Here is a 25605-nt window from a genome sequence, read left to right on the forward strand (position 1 = left end):
TTAGGGGAAAATCATTATGTAGGAAGGTTTGGTTCTTCAGCATTGGCCTGGTGAGATAGACAGACGTCATCTAAATGGAGCATTCTGGACGGCCGCATGAAATAAGAAATGCTGATGGATATTTATTGTGTCTGGCAATATAAACTTGGAACAGGATTCCAATTTCCGTCAAACGTATATTGGCTCGAATTCGGCATATAAAACAGGCGTGTTGTAGTTTGTGCTGTCAGAAAGACAAATCCTCCACCATTACGGCATGTGTCATCACCCATTAAGGAAGGATGTTTGATTTCTTCTAGCTTCTGTGGTATTCTATTATGCATCTTTTCACGCGCTACTTCCAACGTCGTGGCTCACTTTTCTTAACACGCCGTGCACTACGGGAGTCGCATAAGACTGCGTGTCGTCCTAAGGCCGTTGTTATGCTTGCAGGCGAACGCTATGCTTGTTTTTGAGTTTTCCAGTTTCTGTGATTTTGTGCATCCATGGGAGGTGGTTCAGCCTGATAACATAGTTTCATGTAAATTTACGAGTCCCGCCAGTTCCACTGAACCAGAGTATCTTGTAAAACTCCACACTTGGCTTGGACTCGCGGCGAACTTGCACAAACAACACTATGCAGAAAGTCTGATGCGTTATGGTTATAGCTAAACTGACAATTAAAGTCTCTTCATCTTGAAGGACCCTGGGGCTTCTCGGGTTTGCTGTCAACATTAGACAGTTAATGAACTTGAGCATAATTGCCATCCAAATAGGGTACTGCAATGACTTCAGTTGGATCCATTGTAAACTTGCCTATTTCCTGAAGCACCCCTTACTTTTAAGGTGATATGACGGCTCAAAAAAGCCAGAATGTACAAGAGAAAATTGGAAATACACAAGGGAAAACATTGAATTTAGTGCCCTATAAAGATTTAAAGGTAAGGTAAGATTTAAAGGATTAAACCTGGGATGAATCTGGATTAACTCAGTGTGGACTGTCCAGAGAAAACTATCAATCCAGGGACTGAAGGAAATAATCTGTTTCCAGATAAAAACCACCTGTACTGTTATTAAAAAATGCAGAAATAGTATATCGAGACGTGTGGGCCAGGCAAGAAACAACCATATATCATCTACTGGAAACAAATTTCATGCTATCAAAAAATGCGAAAAGAGGCTTTTATTGTACATGTCAGTTTCAACTTGGAACAGGGTACACAGTTCCATCAAGTATCTACTGAAATGTAAGCTTTGAATTCATATAGAACTGATGTGTCACAGTTTACACTGTTAGACAAGTACAGATGCTCTAACATTACAGAATGTGTCATCACTCATTCTCAAAGGAGGCTTCCTCTTTGTCCTATAGTGTGTGTGTGTGTGTGTGTGAGAGAGAGAGAAATAATCCTTGTTTTGGTTTACTCGTGCACTTGTGTGGATGTAATTCTAATCCCAACACAACTGGACACATAAGGGGAAACACGAGAATGCGTGTGCATTTTAACATTAGGAGAAGATTCGTTTGAAGATGAGGGCATGTTGATGTAATTTACATGCTCAAATCATATTTTCTTCACGAGACTTGCAAAATATAGCCATGGCCTGAATCCTGTGTGCTAATGCATTAAAGGCAAAACTGTTATAAATCAGTTTTTATACGCAGAACGCAGGTGTACATTAGTCACATATTAACAGAATGATCATATATTCACTTCACAGTACTACATGCCTCTATCAGTACTGGTCTATCAAAACTGGTTGACCAGGGAACCTATCAGAGTTTCTACAACCTCGTGAATTCCCATGTGCAACACAGCCACTGTGTACACGTAGTCTGTCCAGAACTTGTTGGAGCATAAACAGATGAGTTATTGGTGAGAGATCAGCAGTCTGTTCCAAGATGAGACTTGAACACAGAATGTCCTCAGTAGTTGGAAACAGAAGAGACAAAATGGTGTTAGTTAGTTAGTTAGTGTGGAGTGATGGTTCTCCTGTAGCGTGACCTCACCAGCAATTCTGACCAATTGGAAGAGGGGACGCTGGCCTCTGTATGAATGGGACACTTGGTGCTGGGGCTAAACCTTTAACCAGTTGTAACCTCATACAGACTTGGTCAAGCAAATGGGTATGAATTTGTAACTGTGAGATGATACTGTTGCTTAAAAAAAAGCCTTTTGACCCTTTTGGGAAACTCCCAGAATGAGGTGAAGTGAAGGTATGTGTTGGTGTGGGCTGCTCTTCCTCCACACATCACATTATTCTCACCTACACCCTCATTAAATAACAGTGTTTCTCTAAGACCTTCTTGTCCTGATGTCTTGGTAAGTGTCAAACCTAAAAACAGCATTACACCTAGAGTCACCTTGAATACTGCAGGAATGGAGTATTCCAGAAGCCCAGGCTAGGGGTTGCTTAGAAGAGAAACTCACAGGGGAACGGCTGCAGAGCACAAACGATGGCGTGGCCGTCCCAGCAGGTCGGGCGGGACACAGACGGAGCCGGGTCACGATTGGAGCGATTGCGGAGTGCAGGTGGTGCTGCTCTCCTTCACCTGAGCACTCTCATTTTACCTTTAGTGCTTTTGTGGCCCCTCCTGCATCAAAGAGCGGCCAGAGCACACAACACTCAATCCAAGAGTTTCCACAATATATCCGACATCTCTACCATCAACCGTCTCTTAAAAAGAAAACCTCTCACAGGATTAGTGTTCTCGATTAGAAGAACCCCCCCCCCCCCCCCCCCCCCCCCGCTCATTTACCGAGAGGTTGGTTCTCAGTGTTGCTCTGAGTGATGTTGAGTTGTCTTCTCAGACAGATGTTGAGAGGATTATGGAGAGCGGACAGGTGCCAGGCAGCAACTGAGACACCAGCGCCAGTGTTCTGTCTGCCAACAGGGTATACCTCGTCACTGCAGATAACAGGAATAATCTGTAGAGTCTCGATGATGAACAAAACCAGACGGTTGTCTCTAGGCATATTATCTGCTAGGCAAAATTCCCTGAATTCCAGATATCTGTGTCAAAAGAAAATCTGGGAGAATGAAATAACAGAACATGTCCTTGGAAACGCACCTCAAAATCTTCATCACACAGTTCAAAGGTCACAAATAGGGAGGGAATATGTGACATTGACACCAGACCGTGTGTGCATCACATATGACATCACAGAGTGAGACTGTGCCCTGACACTACAGCCAGCCGATCGCTAACAGCGGATCAGCACAGAGTTGTAGAACGCTTTAATCACAGTATTTGTTCTTATTTGCTTGGATGATTTTTTCTCCTGACCAAGAATAGAAGCTTTTGGCTCATTGAACAATGTGTGTTCCTCACTGTAGATATAATAAGGAATTATTTAAATACTCGTTTAACACAGAATTGTTATCTAAGCTAAGGGTGGACGAACGTCCCAAAATTCATATCATGATTACTCAAGATCCACCATCTGAACTGCAACCTTTCTTCCTGGTTTGGTTTTCAAATACATGGCTTATAAAATTCGGAACCAGTCTATGGGATTATCACACCAATTCACACAACGAAAAATACAAACAACACATTAACAAAGTTTTCAAAATGGTAAAAACTAGTTACATTTTGTTTTCAATATTTTAAACAGCTGTAATCAGCAGTCAAACCTCCATTGGCACACCACCACCTCTCAATCCTCTTTTCTCTCACCTGCTCATGTTTTATCTCACCTGCTCCTCTTTTCTCTCACCTGCTCATCTTTTATCTCACCTGCTGGCTCGTGCTGAACGGTTTTTAAAACGTGTGGTGCATGAGGGTGACCCTATGTAAGTGACACATGACATACTAATCAGCACCACCGTTTGTTCTGCTGGTTTGTGAAGTTTTGCGTTTTGTAGAAGTTTGGAAACATTGGCCGGACGTAAAATGGCACCAACTCTAATACTCCTGTGAAGAGTGAATGAAGACCTGCTTCACTTCACCAATCTACTAGTGTTGACCCTCTGAGACAGGATACACGGGTCATACAGCACTTGTCGGATGACCCCTAGTTCACCTTGGCGAGTTGGTATTAGTCCACGTAACTCGAGCGAAGGCTTGCGCATAAATATTATCTTCCGCAATAACCTTAAGGAGCTCATCAGAGAGATCACCATAGCTGTCATTCCGTAACACTCACGCAGATTCATTGTCCTTGAAGACGATTAGGTCCACTTTGTCAGAAGTGTTGCATTAAGCTCTCTTTACAATACACAAACAAACCAAAAAAAATGAGGGCAGGGGGAACGTGACCTGCACTGAAAGATGGGAATTCTCCTCACGGACAGGGTTAGGGACGGACATTAGAGTGGATTGAAAATCCAGAATAAAAGCAGACTGGGGATGAGGGTGAAGGATAAAGAAGAGCACTGGGGAAGACTGCGGAAAACGCTCAGGAGGAAGAGACCGTAAGGGCTTCTCTAAAACAGGAACCAGTAGTTACACTCTCGCAGCCCGAGAACGCATTTTACTGAGTGCCGTGGTACGGATGTCACGAGGGACACGAAAGTCTGGGGAAAAAGGCAAGGTATAATTTAGCGAAGCTCATCCATAAGTGCCTCTTCAAGTGCTGCTATAACTCTAACATACACACGTGCACATACACACACACGCACACAAAGTGGTTCTCCCATGGTGCCGGCATTGATTTCATGATGGCTCCAGGCAGATGAGCATGATTACAGTATTGAACATGTCCGGCCTCCTTAGAGTCATCTCTTGTTTCAAGCACTCCTTCTGTAATTCCATTCCCCTCTGGGAGAACCTATTAGTTATACAGCCTCTAAACTGGCTTCGCTAAAGATGGGATATGAATAATTCATTTGTTTAATTTCTGGAAACACTGCGTGAAGGTGGGTGCTGCAGCTGAGGCTACAGGCTTCATATTTTCAAGATACTTTGATAATTTATTTTGCTCCTCAACCTCTCTATACGCCCGTTTTCTCGTCCAACATTGCTCATTACTTTAAAATCAGGTTCTTGGAGAGGGGAAAAAAAAACAATCTGCTGTACATAATTGTGATTCGATTTCAGTTATATTTAGATTTTATTGATTGTGTTAAAAGAGCATTCAACTTGCAGGCCATAATGTAGCACAATGAGACCTCTGACCGGAGAGACGTGGAAGGAATGGACCAGCATTGCCGGTTCACATTGGGCTGGCTGGACTGAATCAGGATGTGAATGGTGGATGGGTAAGGAAATCAGTATTCAGGTTGTAAATAAAGACATAAAAAGCTGATTCTTTTAATTAGCAATTTACAAGACCACTAATCACTGCTGGAAACCTCGGTGCCTTGATTGTGACGGCCGACTCCCACTCATCCGCAGGAGAGCTAAACCGGCTTCTAAACGGCCCCTAAAAAGTTCAAAGGTCAGGTTTTCCTAATTAAGAGGTGGGAACTTCTCGCAACTTCTGCTCTCCTTGTGGAGAATATGGGTTATGAGAGGCCATAATGGAGAAGCCAGACTGGTTTATTGTAATGAACATATCAAACCACATGAGATGAGATGCCTGGCTCCACTCCAGACACACGAGTCCATCAGTCTCACTTGCTGTTTGCCAAACGTTTATTTGACAAAATGAGCTGTCACACTATCCTTGAGATAAGTGAAGGAAAAAAAGTTTCAGATCTTGTTTGTCTTTCATTTTTATTTATCACCACTCCCCACTTACTCTGAAAACCTTTTGTATCCCTTAAGGACATTAAGCTATGTGAATTTTCTCATGCAAGAGAACAGAAACAATGCTTATGTGCCGATAAAGAGAATAAATCCAACAACAATTCTAAAGAGAAAGTAACATTTGCTCAATACAGAAACACTATAATGAGATGGCATTTGCGTACTAGATTTAGTGTGAAGGATTCCATTTATAAGTTAGTATCTATATTTCATGCACATTACACATCCAGGAAAATAGTTACCAGGAAAATCAAATTTGCTGAAGTAATGCTGGAACGTTGGTTTCCATCTGCTCATGTAAATGTATAATTAAATGTTATTGTGACTGTATCCATGCTTGAGACCTCTCAGAAAACGGTGTGTTCGGTGGCAGACACATCATTATCTGTGGAAGCAGTTTCTTTTCTCTTCTGCTTGCCTCCCTCACTGCTCTGTTCGTCCTCCAACCTCCAGCTCATCCTTCAAATCCCAAACGCCCATTGGACAGTGATGTGAATGTCCGCCACCTCTCCCTGCGTCCTCACGCACTGGGAGGTTCTTTTATCGCCGGAGCTACCTCTTCCAAAAACAGCGTTCCGAACTGAAGTCTTTCCCGCTCTCCGATAGCCTACCAGAACCATCGATACACTAGGCAAGGTGCAGTCATGACCTGGAATATAAAACAAAAATACAGACAAAAAATAAAAAAATAAAAAAAATACAGACAAAAAAAGGACCAGTAAATTTTTGATATATTATGTTCTCTAGTAGGAGATGTTTTGAGCCTCCTTATAAATATTCACTCTTGTGGACCTTTTCACCTTTCTGGATTCCTCTTTGTTCTTGTACCATCATCTTCCTCTTGGTTGCGCTCTCCTCTGCCACCCTCCTCGCCCGTGTGACCTCGTGCAGACGGCCTGGGTTTGCTTCGTAGAAGAAGCCTCCATTACTTGACACCATCTCCTCGATGGCCTCCAGCAAGGCCGTGACACCTGATGCGCTGTGGTGGTCAATGCTGAGGACATGACACCTGCTCCCACACCTGTCCACAAGCCCCTGCAGGAGGGCCTCCCCTTCTCCTCCCAGGTGCCGCTCCACGGCTCGGTCCTGCATCCCGTCGCTGTAGGTGAACACCACCACTGCGTGCAGCCAGACGTCTTTGCCGAGAAGTTCCAGGTGTTCTTGCGCCGCCCTTCTGGCCCTGTCCTTGTACGCGCTGTCCAGGCGGACGACCAGGAGGACGGCGTGCGGCCCGGGTTGACAATGTGTCACGCTCAGCACCAGCTCCTGCTTAAGGACCTCAGGAGTCTCGCTAATGGGAAAGTTCTTCCACCAGCCCGGCGTGTCCACCACGGTGACCAGCCGCCCAGCTGCCACCCCACGGATCTTCACGCACTGGCCAGTTCTCTCGGGGAACGTGGACGGTCTTCGAAGAATCGTGTTTGCAAGAGATGTTTTTCCAGCTCCTCGGTTCCCCATGAGCACAATTCTGAATTCAGAGATAAACTGCAAGCCTAGAAGAGCGGACATTCACATCAAGTCAATAATAGTGCATAATAATTATAATAATAATAATAATAATAATAATAATAATAATAATAATAAAAGTGACTCTCAGGTCAGGAAGAAATGGTAACAGTCAAAAGCTTCACTGCCATGTTTGTAAATGAAGTGCTTAACTGCTTATTTTGTCCCCTCTGTATGCATTCCCTTATCAGAGACAGTGTTAGTGTTACAGCTTGAATAACTGTTTTACACACACACACACACACACACACACACACACACACAAAAAGGTATATATTTGCATATGTATTCACTGGAGATAAAATTAAAGAACTAAAAACAATTTCCTAAATGTCAAGATCATTGTGTAGTCCTATGCGAAATTATCCTAACAGGAGTGTAATAGCAGTATTTTAAGCTTATTTCATAAATTGTATATATTTTAAAGCCCAGCATTAAAAAGTATATAATTGAAAAGGAACACTGATCAAAATGAGAGTACACTGCAAGTTACTGGTGTTATTCTGGCAAATGGTTCCAATTTCCTTAATTATCTGACAAACCCTCTTTAACTGGCAGCCTAACTTTGCAGTTTTCACTGACTTCGTAAAAATGGTGAGACGTCCAAAGTGACTGAAACTCTCCGGCAGCAGGTTGTTCAGATGAAGACCAAAGGGCTGAAACTATCAGCCATAACAAGACAAGCTGGTCGTTCCAAGTTTGTGATTTCTAGAATATTGCATCTTTACATCACAGACTCACAAAGTCCCCCAAGAAGGCTGGTCACCCACGACAGACAAATGAGAGAAGAGAGAGAATATGAGAAGTGGTCCAGAGTTCATTTTAGTGATGAATGCAAGTTACATTTTTTTATATTACATTATATCAGTCGACAAACAGGGGAAAGACTGAACATAAGGTGTGTAGAGGAAGTGTCGTGGGTTTGGGAATGTTTTTGGACCTTGGGAGCACTTGGACCTCTCATACAGCTACATGACAGAGTGAATTCAAGAGAGTATCAGAACCTTCTACAACACCACGTGGTTCTTTCCTTGCATTTATCACTCTATCAGCAATACCTCCTGTCACACTGCAAAATAAGTAAAGCCCAGAGTCCTGATCAAAACCCAACAGAAAACCTCTGGAAAATCCTTGGTGACCGTTATGGCCAAGAAACCCACAACAGTCACACAACTGTGGAAGAGACTGGACGATGAGTGGACCCTAACCACCCCAGTGCAGCGAGAGACTACTGATGTCCTGTGACTATAGATGTGCTGAAGTCATGTAAAGGCCTGTACAGTTCCTGATTACTGAACCTGTAACATTCAGAAAATGTAGGTGTGCACAATCATGATGGCGACACACTTGTAGTTCTGAAATAAAACTGAGGGAATAATTGTGTGCGTTTGTGTGTTAAGTATTAATTCATATAACACTTTATCCAAATAACATTTGTCTTGTAAGCAAATTTAATTATTATCCATTGTATGGCTTTTTTTTACTATTAAGAACATGCATTTAGTCAGAGGTGTCCAACCATTTGACTGGTAGTACACACACACACACACACACACACACACACACACACGGTTAATAGATTCTTGGGACTTGGGGACTTACCAAACTGAGAACTTGAACCACATGAAGCCATTGTTCTGCAGATGTTGAGGGAAATCTTCGTTTAGCCAGGTCCATCAAGTCCTCACAAATGTGCTAAACTCACCTCATACACTTCTGACGTCCGGCATTCTGAGCCACACAGGCTTCGTGGGATGTTTGCATGCAAACATTTTTTTTTTCACTTTTAATTTGCGACCAGTAAACTCCTGAAAAGTACGAAAGAAGCTACTGTACCCTTGTGCTGCTATTGTCCAGCGTATGGATGTGAAGCTATTAGAACTGGTTGGGTTGGTTGTGTGCGAGACGTGACTGTGTACGTACGTGCTGATTAAGAAGCACGCCATCACCTGACCTCCAGGTGCAATCAGTTCACCGTGGCCAAGGTCACGGCAGGTCAAAGCACATCCTGTTTCCAGTACACAGCAAGTTTTTTTTCAATCTTGTGTATTTTGTGTAAATATTGTGCTAGAGCTGCAGTGACTGAATCTGAAGCCCGGTAAGCACTGGCCACAGAGGACCGTACCAGCACGTGGCTCTCCAGCAGCTCCTGACGCTCCTCTCAGGAGATTAAAGTCAGCCCCTGGGCATCATGAACACTGTGTAGACTCTGACCATAACTGTTGATTTGTTACTACACGTGTGGTAAAAAGCAAAATACAAGCAAAAGTGCACTGAAACCCAATTGGTTCCTTTCGGTTCTATATTGCCCATTCACCACTGGCCTGGTCTTCCTCAAAGTGCTTTTACTTCTTTCAGTCCAAATGTTTAGGACTTGAAATGTTAATTTCCTGACAAGTACAGACTCCAGTTTATTTCCAATAAACAATCACTGGATCTGGTGAAATGCCAGAATAATAACTGAAAGACAGAACTTTGAGAGTTGGAAAGAAAAAAAGACTTTGACTTTATGTGGAACTTCATGAACAGTTTATAGGATTCGGTGTTCTTTCACAGCGCGTTATGTTTTTTTGTGAGGTTTGTGTTTGTTGTGAACAGACTGTTAGTGGCGTTCCAGTCTTATGGCATTATCTGTGAGTTACCCAAATCTCTCACTGCAGTATTGCTGTGTGTAAAACATGAAAAGTGAAGGTTAAGAACACAAGGAGGAGATTAGCATCTGATCTTATCACCAGGAGATCCTCTACCCCGGCTCAATGTTTACACAGGCGCCCTATCAGATAATTGGGAGGTTCTGCTCTGTTGGAACACATTAAGCCTCTAGTCACAGCGGTCACACATGTTACTGTTGCTGTTTATGGGGCTCGTTTGACCCTGTGAGTGCCAAGACTTACAGCTGGTATAACAGCACAAGACAAGGACATTTGGGGGTTTTAATAGGACGCAAGCAAGCACCATCTGTTTACTGTAAACTGGACCTTTCTGAACAGTCAGTGGAAAATGTCGCTCCACCGTTCGGGAGCCAGCAGAAACCTGGAGGCTCGTTTAGATGGCCGCATCTTTACTGTTTGAAGCCCATTTTCTCCTACGGCTGACTGCGAATTCTTCAAAGGGATGGGGGAAGAGATTTTCAATTCACTGCACTGACTTCGTTGTTAGCCAGGAAAAAGCATGAACGCACGGTTGAAACGTGCTTTCGTCTTGCGGAGAAGATTGCCGAGGCTCCTGCAAACCAAAGTTGGTTCTTGAAGTCGGAAAGTTTTCACACACAACCAAGCCCATCCTCCTCCACCCCCCATCCTCCTCCACCCCCCATCCTCCTCCACCCCCCATCCTCCTCCACCCCCCCCATCCTCCTCCTCCTCCTCCCCACTCCACACCCCCACCTTCCCCACCCGCCCCGCCCCCTACCCGTTCACGACCAGCTGTAGCTCCGGCAAGATCATTTGCTGCAGATCAGATTAGAGGTGGATTCCATTCCAACAAGAAAGCCTTGACTGTTAATTACATTAGTGGGCTGGAAACCAAACCCGGGCCCACTGCCTCGCCCGTCTTTTGAAACCTGCAGCCGTACATTAGAATGAAAAAGTGAAGATGATGAATCAATGATGTAAGAATTAAAAACAGTAAAAAAAAAAAACAACAACAAAGTACTATTATATCTGTCTGTTTTTGATGAAACAAAGCAAAAAGATGTATCAACATTCAAAAGAACCCCCGCTTAGACAAACAAAGCCGGGGACCGAGAAGGTTTGACACTCATTAGACTGTATAATTAGACATCGCTCCCACACAAACGCTTTCTTTCATATTACTCCAATTGCGCCATCCAAGAGCGAAACACAAACCATTGTCGTCGCCACCACCAAGGACAGGAAGCTTTGCTAATTAAATCTCATTGCGGCTTTTCCTTGATAACAATGATCATTTTTTGTTTTCCAGAGCTGCGGAAAACAGCGCACCATCATGATGGCTATTTGCATCTAATGTCATTTCGAAGTACTGAAAGTCAAAATAGCAGAAAGATCGTGTTCATATTTTCATCTAATGCTATAAAGCAGCGTTGTGCTCCTCCTCTCTAACTCGGCTGCCAGTGAAGACGCACAACTTAAATCTGTGCTCGCCCCATTTTGAGGCCTTTGGTGTTTGTGTCCATGCAATTTTTGGGTTGACTGACGTTTATAACTTTAGCAGCTAATGTGATGTTAAATGCATTATTGCTATACGCTGCTTGGCCGGTTTATTAGACACTATTATTAAAGCACACGTAGTACTGGATCTTCTTTGGATCTCAGAGCCACGGTGATTTAGCGTGGCATAGATTTCGCCAGGTGTTGAAATCGTTCTGCAGGAATCTTGGCCCATGCAGACAGGGCTGCTTCTTGCAGTTGCCACACATTAGATGGAGGCAAAGATATGCTTAGAACAGCCTGTTCTACCTCGTCCCAGATATGATCTATAGGATTAAGATTTGGAGACTGTGAAAGCCAGGGAAGCAAGGAGATCTCATGCTACTGGAACCAATCCATGACTATATGACCCTTGAGGCAGGGTGTACCCTTCTGTCACAGGCTAAATAGCTGCCATGAAGAAACTAACTTAGACAGCCATGATGGTTTGGTAAGCCCTACTGTCCAAGCATCTGTCCTCAGGTATCAGAGGACACGGGGTGTGCCAAGAAGACATTCCCCACACCATTACTCCACCTCCACCAGCCTGAGCTGTTCATACGTGACAGGAAGGGCTCCTCGATTAATGCCGCCCGTGCCAAATTCTGACCCTCCCGTCAACGTGGTGCAACAGAGTTGGCTTCGCCCGAGCAGGCCGTGTTTTCCGATGTTCAGAGATCCGATGTATGAACTCTTTCGGCCGCGCTACGGAAAAAGCGCAAAAAAAGCGTTGTGCGTTTGGGCGCGTCAGCTGCACGCCGGCGCTGCGTTCAACTGCGGTTTGCCCGGCTGTGCGCCGCCTGTTTGTCAGAGTGAATCTCGACATCCTCCTCTGATCCCTTCCCACGAGGAGTTGTTTACGTCCCCCGCAATCCCATTTCACTGAATCTTTTCCCTTGATCCCAGCGCTCGCTCAATACCGCCGCGCCAGAAAGCGCCCCCGGCTAGCCGAGCGCTGATGACCGTGCCTCGTTCAAAGGTGCTCAGGTTGCTCTATTTTCTCACGTTTATGTGGACTGACACAAAGCAGGAAACATGGGAAAACCTGCACATCCTGACTTTACGCTTCACTCCAGGGTCACTTGTTCAAATTTCCATATAGAGAAGCTCCAATCGCGAAAGACCAGGTGTCTCTAATAACGTGGCCAATCAGTGAGGCTTCACACGCCGCTGCTCAGGTTTAAAAATAACCCAGATAACGTCCACTTCGGATGTTCTCCCGGTCATTAATGCGGTTCTCCTAATTGTCTGTCTCAAAGTCTCGAACAGGAGGTCACCCCTGACACAGGGTGACAATGACATCTCCATCCCTACAGTTAGACCTTCATCCAGCCACCTGCCGTCAGCTCTGCTGTTATTCCCAGCTGCCCAGCACTTGTCTGCTTTATTTAGCCCCCGTTCCATACCCCCCCCCCCTCCCCAAGCCTGACCTTATCGGCCTGGAAATGCACTAAAAGGTCATTTGATTGGTTATGAGAAGGGAGCAAGGCTCGCTCATTAGTCTTATGGGAAGGTTTTTATACTCTGCCGAGTTAGGAGAGCACGCCGCCCCCGAGCCATGACCTTGATAAGTCTATTAAATTGCTTATCAAAAACACACTCTCGCACACGGCCACGCGCTCACGTGTTCGCACGGCTCCCGTTTCTCATCAAGCAGCGATAGAGGCTGAGCCGCCGAACATGAACTCGGGCGGCGGTCACGGGCAACACCCTACGACTCCGGCTACCGCACGCTGCCGGCCACGGACCAGCCTGGCCCTTTAAGACCTGCGGCGCACAGCACCGGACAGGGAAGGGCTCCGAGAGCTGCAGAGGGCACATTCATCATACCGTCAGTCCCCGACAGCAGCCGTGATCCGGGGGTGGGGCGGGGGTGTGCAATAACTGTGTTAAGGCCAGAGGAGGTGCGGGCTCTTGAAAGCTTAGCCTGGAGAGGAAGAATGATAATACCACTGTAATTGACTTTCTACAGGACTTCTCTGTTTGCTGAGCCCAAAAGCCTCCTGACAGTCTTCCTCCATTATCTTTCCGTGCTGGTTTCAGCTCCCCGCGGTCGAGCAGAGCCAGGCGTGGGAATAAAGAGTAAGGGAGGCAGGAGTCTGGATTGAGCGGTGCTCCGAGACAGATGCCAGGCCTCCGTGAGCATGAAGCCCCGAGCCTCCCGTTGTGAAGTCTCTTAGGGTAGTGCTGATTGGGATGGAGGTTTAGATGTGGGGTTAGAGTGGGTGTAACGTTATGAGTTCTTCATTACTGTCATGTGAAGTAAATGTCACTCTTCTTATGACCAGTGCTTGAAAATCTCTGCCCTGGGCAGTTTTTCGTTTCTCCAAGGGGTCGTGGAGACCTCAGTTATTTGCCAATGTGCTGGCGTATTAGAAAACCTAAGCGTGAGAAAGGCCATGGATCCCAGCACTGGGAATTGGGACCACTGATATTCACACCGTACACACCTACCCAAGACCTTCAATGTTTCTAGCGCTCTATCCAAGACTCATCAGGAACAAAGACCCAGCAGGGCCAGATATTAGCATGGCAGACGTTATTAGCATATGAAGCTGTTTTCGTTATTAACTTTGTGCACGCCGCATAAAAGAACAACATACGGGTGGCATTTGACTTAAAGGCCATTTTTAATCCCTAATGGCATTTCCTTCTTATTGCCTACAGCCCATAACAATCGTATTATTTATATTAGGACGATAAGATATTCAGGAAGGGGGGCCTGGGCAAGAAAGCTGAAAGGCTACGGCGTACAAACACGAGTTTCTTTGGCAACAGACTGCTGTCAGATTTCATCGCGGAGTCGCAGGGGACACGCGTCCCCACCGCAGACGATGAAAGGGCTCTCACTGTGGCAGACGGAACAAACTCATGGAGAAAGTGGGGACTAGTACAAATGAGGGAGAGAGAGAGGAGGAGAGAGAGAGAGAGAGAGAGAGAGAGAAAGGGGGACAGAGAGGGAGGACTGAGGCGGATAATGTCAGTGAAACTTTGCTGCCTGTTCTCTAATGACGTTTGGGACACGGTGCCGTTGCGGTCCCAGAGTCCACCGAGTCCCTGTAGTCCTCCGGGTGGGATCGACGGGCACTCGAGAAGAACAAAGAGTGCATTTCTAAAAAAGCAGGCGGGGGCATCGTTCAGTGCTCCATGGTGTCCTCCTCCTCGTCGCTGCTCTGAACGAAGTCGTCGGCGATGTCGTCCAGGGAGGGTCCGCCTCCCGCGTCGTCGTCATCGGCGACGGTGTCCTCGCCCCCGAGTTCTCCTAGCAGCTGCTCCGTGTGCTGCAACAAGGGAGGGTCCTCACAGCACAGCTTCACATACAGCTGTACCCCCCCCACACACCACACACACACACACACACACACACACACACACACACACACACACACACACACCACACACACACACACACACACACACACACACACACACACACACACACACACACACACACACACACACACACACACACACACACACACACACACACACACACACACACACACACGGTTAAGAACTGGGTTAACGTGCCTGTGTGTGAAAGTATGCTCTGAATTAATGCCCAGTATTCCAGCAGGGTGAAAGGGAGTCGGTCACATCACAGACACGTCTCCAGCCTGCTCACTCTGCCACTCCATCCCTCTTTCTCTCCGTCTCTCTCTCTCTCTCTCTTTATTATCATCATTTCTCTCCCTCTGTCCTCTCTGCCTTTGTCCCTTGTCCTCTCTCTCTCTCTCTCTCTCTCTCTCTCTCTCTCTCTCTCTCTCTCTCTCTCTCTCTCTCTCTCTCTCTCTCTCTCTCTCTCTCTCTCTCTCTCTCTCTCTCTCTCTCTCTCTGTGTGTGTGTGTGTGTGTGTGTGTGCAAGCTGCCAGTAGAGCAGAGGACTTTCTACAAATTCTACAAATTAGCTGCTACATTCCACACACAAATGAATCAGATACGGCATCAGCTGGGAAGTACACAGCTAGTGACTTAGGCCTTACTGTTAGAGGGGGAGAGAGAGAAAGCGAGGGGAAGAGGGAGAGAGAGAAAAGGGGGTGAAAGAGAAAGAGAGAACCAGTGAGAGAGGTTGGGGGGGGGGGGGGGGGGGGGTCGATGAGAGTGAGAATTCATTTCCCCCAGTGTCTCCTCTTATCACTGTAAAATACACTCCAAAAGTGTGTGATAAAAAAGCAATTCTCACAGAGGCTACAATACAATTTATCACCTTACACTCCTGCTCGTTAGTCTGTATTTAAAAAAAAAAGTTCAATTTCTCGTTGAGCTAGCAAGACCCGGTTTCTTAATCACCTTAAAATAATGATTCCCAGCATATTTACACTCAAAAACAAATGTGAAAGCACAACAAAAAACATAAGTAACTGCAAAAACACAGAAGGCTTGAAATGTGTTTAGTGAGACGCTCTATCCTACAGTCAGCAGGCCGCAGTGAATAAGTCATCAAGCAGACATAAAAACGCCATTACAGACTAAGCGTGACTTTATGCAAAGAGCGAGTCGGGTGGAGTTAACCGCGTTCAGGTCTGTGAGGTCAAAGCCTGCGTGAGTACGCTGGGCCGATGAACGGGTGGAGACCGGTGGGGGTCGGCGGGCGCAGGCACACGATGCTCTGTCTCTCACTAAAGCTGGAAGTGCTTACATTAGGGGCTGGGTGTGTTTGGGAGTGGTGGGAGAGAAGCCAGAAGCCTCCTCTACCATTCGGAGTAACCGGGTAAGAAAGGACGCACGCACGCACGCAGGCTGCGGTGAGCAAGTGATATGGACCTTAGCACTGTGGGGACAGTCGCTAAGCAACGGTGAGAAGTGACAGGCTTTACTGGGCCACCAGGGAGCTCATTTACTGACCGAAGAGAAAAACTCCAGAGTGTGAGAGTCCAACCCAGGCTAAAGACCTGACCTACACACACACACACACACACACACACACACACACACACACACACACACACACACACACACTCACAGCCAGTCCACACATACAAACACACTGAAGGAAAGTTAAAACAGCAGTGTTCATTTACACCAGCATAATGCACGTCGTCCAATGGGGGTCTGAAATTCTTTTGTGGCACTGGACCACAGAATGAAGACATGTCTCAACTCCATGCTCTTAAAGAATTAGTTTACTTCATTATTTTTTTAACACACACACACACACACACACACACACACACACACACACACACAAACACAAACTCTCAGAGCCAATCACCAAAAAATATTTCTAATTCAAAAGCTGTGTTAATTTAGCTGGGTAAATGAATTGGTCGGTACTCTCCTGAGTTATACAGTAGCAAGTGTGTGTGTGTGTGTGTTCATGTGAGATGAAGAGAAACACAGACAGTATGAAGGAGTGGAAGTGGGAGGTAGTTTTGCAGCGATAAACATCTGATCACATTATCTAAGGCCTCACATTGGAGTTTTGTGTTTTAATCTTACACTGTGCTCTACAGAGCATACATCTTTATCTACTGAACTGTGTGTGTGTGTGTGTGTGTGTGTGTGTGTGTGTGTGTGTGTGTGTGTGTGTGTCCATCTGCAGTTCCCACTCCTGCAGTTACTGATCAAGTCTGATAAGAATCTACTGATGGGGTTACACTCACACACATGTGTGTTAGTAAAAGGCTAAAGTTTCAGTTGCATACAGTACAGATTCTTGCCAGATGAAGGTTCACCTTCAGTCGTCTCATCACATCTCTTCACACTCTCCACCACCCCCTCCAACACCCTTATTAACCCTCCCTCCCCCACTAACACCCTTATTAACCCTCCCTACCCCACTAACACCCTTATTAACCCTCCCTCCCCCACTAACACCATTATTAACCCTCCCTCCCCCACTAACACCCTTATTAACCCTCCCTCCCCCACTAACACCATTATTAACCCTCCCTCCCCCACTAACACCATTATTAACCCTCCCTCCCCCACTAACACCCTTATTAACCCTCCCTCCCCCACTAACACCCTTATTAACCCTCCCTACCCCACTAACACCATTATTAACCCTCCCTCCCCCACTAACACCCTTATTAACCCTCCCTACCCCAGCTCCTTCAGCCCCAGCAAAAGGGGAAGGGACATTTACCTGACAAATTTTAATGTTGCATTGTGTTTCAGGTTTGAAAAGTGCTGGAATTTAGGTTAAAGTACTTTAAAATGCTTGAAATTGTAACTACTTCATTTCCCAACAAATATCTGTCTGACTGAACAGTTCTCTTGTATTACGTTAACAAATACGAGCCTCTTGTAATTCCAGGACGAAACATGAGAGAACGTGAAGACGTTAAGATTGGGCGTTTTTTAAATAAACAACCATTAAATAATGTGATAAAAAAAAGCAAATTATATAGAATCATATTTCAAGTACAACTTAATTAAGTTTAACGTGCTGGGAAATATTGAAATGGACCTTGAATGCCGTACAAGTGCTTTAATTCCACCTTGTTTAGGTGTATGAACCCTGCAAACACGACTATGTTCATTGCACTGAAGCGCGGCGCGCGTGAAGTTACAAAATTCGAGAGGTGCACGACCTTGCGAAGCGACAGCGCGGGGGGTCATCGCGCAGGGGCGGATACATCATTTTCAGCGTGCGGACCCACACGCCACGTCAAGTATAAACCTAGCTTTAGATTGCATGGGACAGGACATGTAGTGGGTGGAGGAGAGGAAGAGGGTGAAGGGCCTTCTGCCCCCTCCACGCTCGCTCACTGCCCAGGGTCTTTAGGGAGCAGCTGATGGAGGAGTGGGTGGAGGTCTCTGGCCATTTAGGACAAAACCGCTTACTGTTCAGACGCCTTGCTTGCCTTCCATGGACGGTGTCCCTCACACGCACGCACACAAAAACGACACAAACTGAGAAATAAAGTGGGCTAAACAGTTTCTTTTGGACATCCATTTTGTTTTCTAAAGAAAAAATGTTTTGCGTTATTAGATAAGCACTTAGGGAACTTGAGTGTAGGTGCACACGGGAGTTTGTGTGTTCACACACACACACACACACTCACCCATAAGGTCTGGTCCCCTACACCTCCCCTGTGCTCCTTGATTCAGAGAAGTTACGTGCTTAACATGCACTCACATGCAGGCAACTCCGCCCCCTTTCTGTAACTCCACCCCCTAAAATGATGAATAATGAACCTTCTGAGCTTCTACTACTGTGTGATAGTCATGGACATTTAGCCATTAGCGTTTTTAAACCAATGAAAAAATCAATTTACAGCTAAATATCACGTAAAATTCCAATACTGGAGCAAAAATAAGAAAAATTTTATTTATTTTTGACGAGTTTTTGCCTCTTGGTAGGTTATTCTTAGGTTATCCTTGGTAGGTTATGAGCACAAGCGTTTCTTCTCTAGCCATCACTAAAGATTTGCACTGTAATCTACAAATCAGCACCCAGCACTCTGAGCTCCATCAGCAAGCCATGAGACGCTGCAGCAGGGTGGAGGTATGAGCTCCACACCAAGGGCTGAAGCATGACAGTGGAATCAAAACGTCTCCTCATGAAGGGTCCATCTTTTGTTTCATATCCCTAGTGTGTGTGTGTGTGTGTGTGTGTGTGTGTGCCGGACCATCTGACTGGTCAATGATGGCACAATGTGAACACACTTCCTTGGGTACCCAGCCACTGTGTGAGGGTTGAGCGTATCAGATGTGACCTATGAAAAGCTAAACGTTTAATGTGTGTGGACACTGGGACCTTTGGGCAGAGAGAAGAACCAGATGTTCTCTGGGGAAATCTGAAATTCCAATGGCTGTTTCCAAAACAATCGTCAGCTCATGGGACACCGCGGCCAGCGCGGGCTACTGACTATGCTCATGGACATTCTGTTCCCAGCTCCGTTTAATCCCACGGACGCTCCTTCTACAGAGGAGAGCTGGGGGGAAACGCTGGGGTTTGTTGTGTATTTTTCTTTTCCAAAGTTGAAGAAAGGGTCAAAACGACTGCCAAGCTGTGCGCGACACTTTTGCAAAAGTTCCCGACACGCGCGGCGCAGATTTGTGCTGCGGTCGTGGCCCGTCGGCGGCCGACGTCGCTGGCTAAATTTTCCGACGGTGTTTTTACAAGTAAATCTATAAGGCGAGAGGGCGGCGGAGACGTCGGGCGGAGCGAAGCGGCCGCGGGAGACGGCGGACACACGCTGCCTCCGGACCGGGAGGCAGGAAATCGATGGGCAGTGACAGCTTGAGCGGAATTTGCCGGGGAGGGGAGGCGGAGTCTGTAGGGCGAAACGTAGTGGAGGGTGGAGAGGGCGGTGGGTGGTGGGAGGTGAGGGGCACTAGGACCTGCAGGAGGTGCTGGGAGCACAGAGCTGATGGGCAGATAGAAGAGCTGTAGGTGATCTCACACATACACACACGATATGAATACACAGACTACCTGTTGCACATAAACACACACCCACGACACCACATATAAACACAAATTACCCTATGCAATCACAAAACTGTACACTGTACCCCATGCACATAAACACCATGAAAACACACACCCCTAAAAACCTCATAAAGAACACGCACTACACAACAGCCCACACAAACACACAAAGAAAGACTACAGGTTTAAAAACATCTCTTGGGCTGATCATTGAGCATTTTAGCTCCGCTCATGCTCGTCGCCACTTGTTGAATCTCTACCACACACACACACACACACACACACACACACACACACTCACTATCACATATACAGTACACCCACTATCACACACACACACACACACACACACATCACATATACAGTACACCCACTACCACAAACACCCACACACACTCATCACATATACAGTACACCCACTATCACACACACACACACACACACACACACACACACACACACACACACACACACACACACACACATCACATATACAGTACACCCACTACCACAAACACCCACACACACTCATCACATATACAGTACACCCACTATCACACACACACACACACTCATCACATATACAGTACACCCACTACCACAAACACCCACACACACTCATCACATATACAGTACAGCCACTACCACAAACACCCACACACACTCATCACATATACAGTACACCCACTATCACACACACACACACTCATCACATATACAGTACACCCACTACCACACACACACACACACACACACACACACACACACACACTCACACACATCACATATACAGTACACCCACTATCACAAACACCCACACACACTCATCACATATACAGTACACCCACTATCACACACACACACACCCACACACACACACACTCACACACATCACATATACAGTACACCCACTATCACAAACACCCACACACACACACACCCACACACACACGCACACACACACGCACACACACACACTCGTCACATATACAGTACACCCACACACGCACACACACACACACACACACACACACACACGTCACATATACAGTACACCCACTACCACAAACACCCAGACCACAGGTGAGATGCTCAGGCCAGCTCAGAGCCTCCCTACGTCCTAAAGTGAGAGAATGAGGCTGACACTTTCATCAGGAGCGTAATTACACCCGACGACGGCAGCGGGAAGCCGGGAGGACGGCGGCAGACACGGCCACCGGGCCTCGATGAAATAATCCGTGACAAACATCTGATAGTTATCCAAACACAGTTGGACGAGATAGCCCTGGAGGGAGGAGACACGCCGCTCCTTTAATAAACACGTCCTGCTCTGCGTTTCCTCTTCATTAAGCATGCGCTACTCCGCTCTGCGTCTTGTTGACGCGTGTTTTCTCTAACAGAAATAAAGGAAACAATCGCGTCCATGATTATGAAACGATACGAAGCCAGAGGTGTCGGGGGCATCGGGCCCACACAAAGCTGGGATCTCGCAGACGGTGTGTTTGACTTCATAACTTGGACGTATCAGTCTCATCCGTTCACCCTACCCAGAGTGCTCCACGTTGTTGAAAGTAGCTTTCTAAAAGCCTAATTAATAAATAATTACTGTTTGCCTTATTATGGCGGTATTAATGATGACGCCAACAGAAGCCAAACCGGCACGAGGACTGATTAAAGAACGCATGAATAATTCATTCATCTCATGTGACGCTAATGAACATAATTAAATATTCACAAGTGTGAACTGCTGCTAGGAACCAGAAGCAGGACTTGTCAGGTCTTATTTACATGTGATTTGCAGCCGCGCTGACTTCATCTCTTAAATTCTTCAAAGTTCTTATTAATAATTGAAGCGGCCTTGTAAACAAAAAGGGATTTTGGGCGACTTCTCACAAAACGAGTCCTCCCGCGCGCTTTAAACAGACCTCGCCGGCCTCTGTTGCCAATGGAAGGAGGCGCTGTTGGATCAGCGAGGGAGATCTGACCCCACACCGGTGATGAAGTGACTCTTTCATGGGAAGGGAAGTGGGGAGACGGGGGGGGGGGGAACAGGCCTCGACCTGCTCCTCACCCCTCCGTTCGGGGAGGCTAACGACGCACCACAACTACGCACATTTGCAGTTCAGCAGATTTATGTCAATAAAGACACGAGGGATCTAACGGCGGGATGAAACGGAGGAGGGCTCTCTGAACGAGCTTCACCCACACGGGCTCCTGAGACGATCTTCTGTGGCATGTAGCGAGGCACTATGTAAATATCGCCGTTAACGGTTGCCTGGAAACCCGGCCAAAGGGTACGGAGTGTTCACAAAACTCTCTGTTGCTCCCAGAAGAGGTCGAGCCAAAATCTTACACTGTTAATTGGGAACCAAACTCAAACCATCTCCATGTACAGAGCCCACATGAACCCCCAAACTCTGACCAGCACATGATGATCCAACGCTGTGGCAAAATCTACCACATCAGTTCTTTATTATAAATTCCTAATATAATATAATAAATATATTATAAATATAATATATTTTTGTTCACCATTTTTTACTAGAACATGCAGTTGACACCTGTATAGCTTTTTACTTATCACAACTGTCACTGCTACAACTGTAATAATACCATTAATTACAGTAAACTGACTCCGATGATACACATATAACACTGTCATTAATTGTAGAGTCACAAAGTAAAAGGAGTGTTATAATGTGCCGTAAGTGTTACCATAATCTAGTCAATACCCACATTAAGGCTCAGCTCCCTGGGGCATTTAACACTTCCATTATTTTCTGTGTGAGGTACACATGGCCAGCAGAAGGAGAAGAACTGGGGGGTGGTGGGTTTCTGTGATGATCTCTGTGGTTTCTGTGATGATCTCTGTGGGAGAAACGGGGCTGCTGGCAATCTGGACGGGATGGGGAAACGGAGAAGGCGTAAGCTCCGCCTTCCGAGCCAGGAGGCGGAGCTGAAGCTGATGTTTAAACTGCACCTCAGAGTCCAAATACACTCTAGCACATTATTAGCTTTTCCATAAATGTAACATACACAGCATAGCGATGTTCTGGGGCTTTGTCCCAACCTAAATGTAGCGAGTTACAGATGTAAGCAATCTGTTAGCAGCTTATTTTAATAACATCATTAGTAAACCACTCAGCTTCAGAACTCAAGGGCACCGGTTTTCAGATAAATGAATATAATAAATAAAATAACAGAATGAAACAAAAATAGTCCACCCAACTGTGCTTCACTTTTCCTGGCTATTCAACACTGTGTTTTGTGTTTTTTAACTGACAAGTGGCTTTGTAGCAAACAGCAAAACAATGGTGCTGGGGTGTCAAGGATCAGTACAGCACGTTTAGCAGTGTTGGCATGGGTGGGGGTGGGTGGGGGGGGGGTATGGGAGGGGGTGTGGGAGGATGGGGGTGAGGGAGGGGGTGGGGGTGGGGGTGTGGGAGGATGGGGGTGGGGGTGTGGGAGGATGGGGGTGGGGGAGGGGATGTGGGTGGGGGTGTGGGAGGATGGGGGTGGGGGAGGGGGTGTGGGAGGATGGGGGTGGGGGAGGGGATGTGGGTGGGGGTGTGGGAGGATGGGGGTGGGGGAGGGGGTGTGGGAGGATGGGGGTGAGGGAGGGGGTGGGGGAGGATGGGGGTGGGGGAGGGGGTGTGGGAGGATGGGGGTGGGGGAGGGGGTGGGGGAGGGGGTGTGGGAGGATGGGGGTGAGGGAGGGGGTGGGGGAGGATGGGGGTGGGGGAGGGGGTGTGGGAGGATGGGGGTGGGGGAGGGGGTGGGGGAGGATGGGGGTGGGGGAGGGGGTGTGGGAGGATGGGGGTGAGGGAGGGGGTGTGGGAGGGGTACTTCTGCTGTTACTAGGCCTTGAGGAGAATGGCCAAGATCAACGAGAGAGAAGGGGGACAGAGAGAGAGGGAGGGGAAGGAGAGAGAGAGAGGGAGGGAGGGAGAGAGAGAGAGAGAGAGAGAGAGGGAGGGACAGAGAGAGAGAGGGAGGGATAGAGATAGAGGGAGGAAGGGATAGAGGGAGGGAGGGATAAAGAGAGGGACAGAGAGAGAGGGAGGGAGAGAGAGAGAGAGAGAGAGGGAGGGACAGAGAGAGAGAGGGAGGGATAGAGATAGAGGGAGGAAGGGATAGAGGGAGGGAGGGAGGGATAAAGAGAGGGACAGAGAGAGAGGGAGGGAGAGAGAGAGAGAGGGAGAGATAGAGAGAGAGGTAGAGAGAGAGAGGGATAGAAAGAGAGGGATAGGGAGAGAGGGAGGGAGGGAGAGAGAGAGAGGGAGAGATAGAGGGATAAAGAGAAAGATAGAGGGAGAGAGAGGAGGGTAGAGAGGGATGGAAGGAGAGAGAGAGGGATAGGGAGAGAGAGGGGGAGGGAGGGATAGAAAGGGGGGGAGGGATAGAGAGAGAGAAATAGAGAGAGAGAAGGAGGGAGGGAGGGAGAGAGAGAAAGGGGAGAGATGAGTAGGGAGAGAGAGTGAAAGAGGAGGGAGAAAGAGGGAGGGGGGGGGGCAGAGTGAGGGGTGTGCTTATCAAGGTCTTGCTGTTGGATGGCCATAATTACACATTGATGGTACATGCTCAGACCAACCAGAACTAATACTGTACTGCACTCCACAGAAGGGCCTCCACTCAGGAGCTGTTTCACTGAACAGGGGCTCTGAAAATCATTTACCAAAGAGTAAAATACTAATTTTCCATAGAAGACTTAAAAATCAAGTCCCAGTCTAATAAAACGAGCAGAAATACTGGAGCAAACAGAAAGTCTGTTCCACAGGAAGGGCTGTCGTGGTGGTGAAGGCAGCCAGAGGAAAAACAAGCAGTTTTCTTTGGGATTAAGAAATCCATCTAATTCAAGGTACCAAACAGAAACCCAATTTGGCTTAAACTATTTATAGAAGAGAGGGAGAACTGATAGCACTCTACAGCAGAGAGGCACAAAATGGCTTCAGTTTGGGAGCAACACCAAGTGACGTGACGTGCAGAACTGTGTAGGGGCGTCGGTCTAGAGAGGAACAACACAGGACAATGTCCACACAGAGGACACTGGTCCTCTATTAAACATTCAAAAAAGACGACTAACATTTTTGGACACTTTAAATGATCTCAGTGTATCACCACGACCTTGGGAGACTCAGGACAACTACATATTCTCCCACGGATCCTTAAATAATGAAACCCCCAAACTACCACACGTGTCTGACCACTGTCCATATGTATCCAACCACAGTCAAAAGCAAACCGAGGACAGTGTTGACAATGTCCATCTCCGTGAGCACAGCCCTGTTGTAGGGGGACCGGACTGTCCAGAGAGGACAGGCTGTGCCCCCACTGTCAGTGTGGGAGTGTTGGAGACAGAGCTGTGTGTCCTAACCCAGCGTGCTGCACAGGAGTCCATCACAAACCCTCTATAAGAACATGTGGGGCACCTGCAGAGTTTCTCCTGTAGGACTGCAGACGTAGAGAGAGGACTGTCCTGTGTCCTGGGAGAGGACAGGGGACTCATGACAGCTCCAAGACTCATGGCATCAAAGGGACAAGCTGTAACTCTTTATTGATCAGTATTTTTTAACTATCAGCATTCTTTGTTAATAGTTGTTAGTTATTTCTATACTGTATTGTATATATTGTACTCTCTTCTATTCCTATTTTTCCCCTTTCTGGTTATGTTAATTTGCTTTGGCAATAATGTAACTTGTAACACTCGTGCCAATAAAGCAATTGAACTGAATTGAGAGAGAGAGAGAGACCGAGTGAGAGTGTGAGAGAGAGAGAGAGAGAGAGAGAGAGTGTGTGTGTTTGCGAGTCCACTCATATACTGTGCCATCAATTCATCTTGCACGACCATCACAAGGACAGAATGAAGAAAATTC

The 25605-nt window shown here is 46.7% G+C and overlaps 2 protein-coding genes across 8 annotated transcripts in view; both read right to left on the minus strand.

Moving 5' to 3' along the window:
* Nucleotides 1-5078: 5078 nt before the first annotated feature.
* LOC143519557 (GTPase IMAP family member 9) lies at nt 5079-10453 on the minus strand. Of its 5 annotated transcripts, none has more exons than XM_077013141.1 (4): nt 8783-10453; nt 7334-7938; nt 6475-7167; nt 5079-6323 (listed from the first exon to the last, which is right to left on the minus strand). In XM_077013141.1, exons 3-4 carry the CDS (start codon nt 7130-7132, stop codon nt 6136-6138), a joined length of 846 nt encoding a protein of 281 aa, XP_076869256.1. In that variant the 5' UTR covers nt 7133-7167; nt 7334-7938; nt 8783-10453; the 3' UTR covers nt 5079-6135. The 5 variants fall into 5 exon arrangements, with proteins under 5 accessions (XP_076869256.1, XP_076869254.1, XP_076869255.1 ...); XM_077013139.1 differs by having other exon boundaries at nt 7334-7400; nt 7763-10453; XM_077013140.1 differs by having other exon boundaries at nt 7763-10453.
* A 2371-nt stretch (nt 10454-12824) lies between these two features.
* The window catches only part of LOC143519561 (uncharacterized), a 90886-nt gene continuing 78105 nt past the window's right edge, over nt 12825-25605 (minus strand). The window contains exon 10 of one of the 3 annotated variants that reach the window (XM_077013145.1): nt 12825-14672. In XM_077013145.1, the coding sequence (XP_076869260.1) occupies nt 14487-14672 (186 nt within the window). In that variant the 3' untranslated portion in view covers nt 12825-14486. The remainder of the gene's footprint in view (nt 14673-25605) is intronic. The other 2 variants (XM_077013144.1, XM_077013143.1) reach the window with 2 other exon arrangements.

Source organism: Brachyhypopomus gauderio, chromosome 7 (genome assembly GCF_052324685.1).
Source record: "Brachyhypopomus gauderio isolate BG-103 chromosome 7, BGAUD_0.2, whole genome shotgun sequence".
NCBI lineage: Eukaryota > Metazoa > Chordata > Actinopteri > Gymnotiformes > Hypopomidae > Brachyhypopomus > Brachyhypopomus gauderio.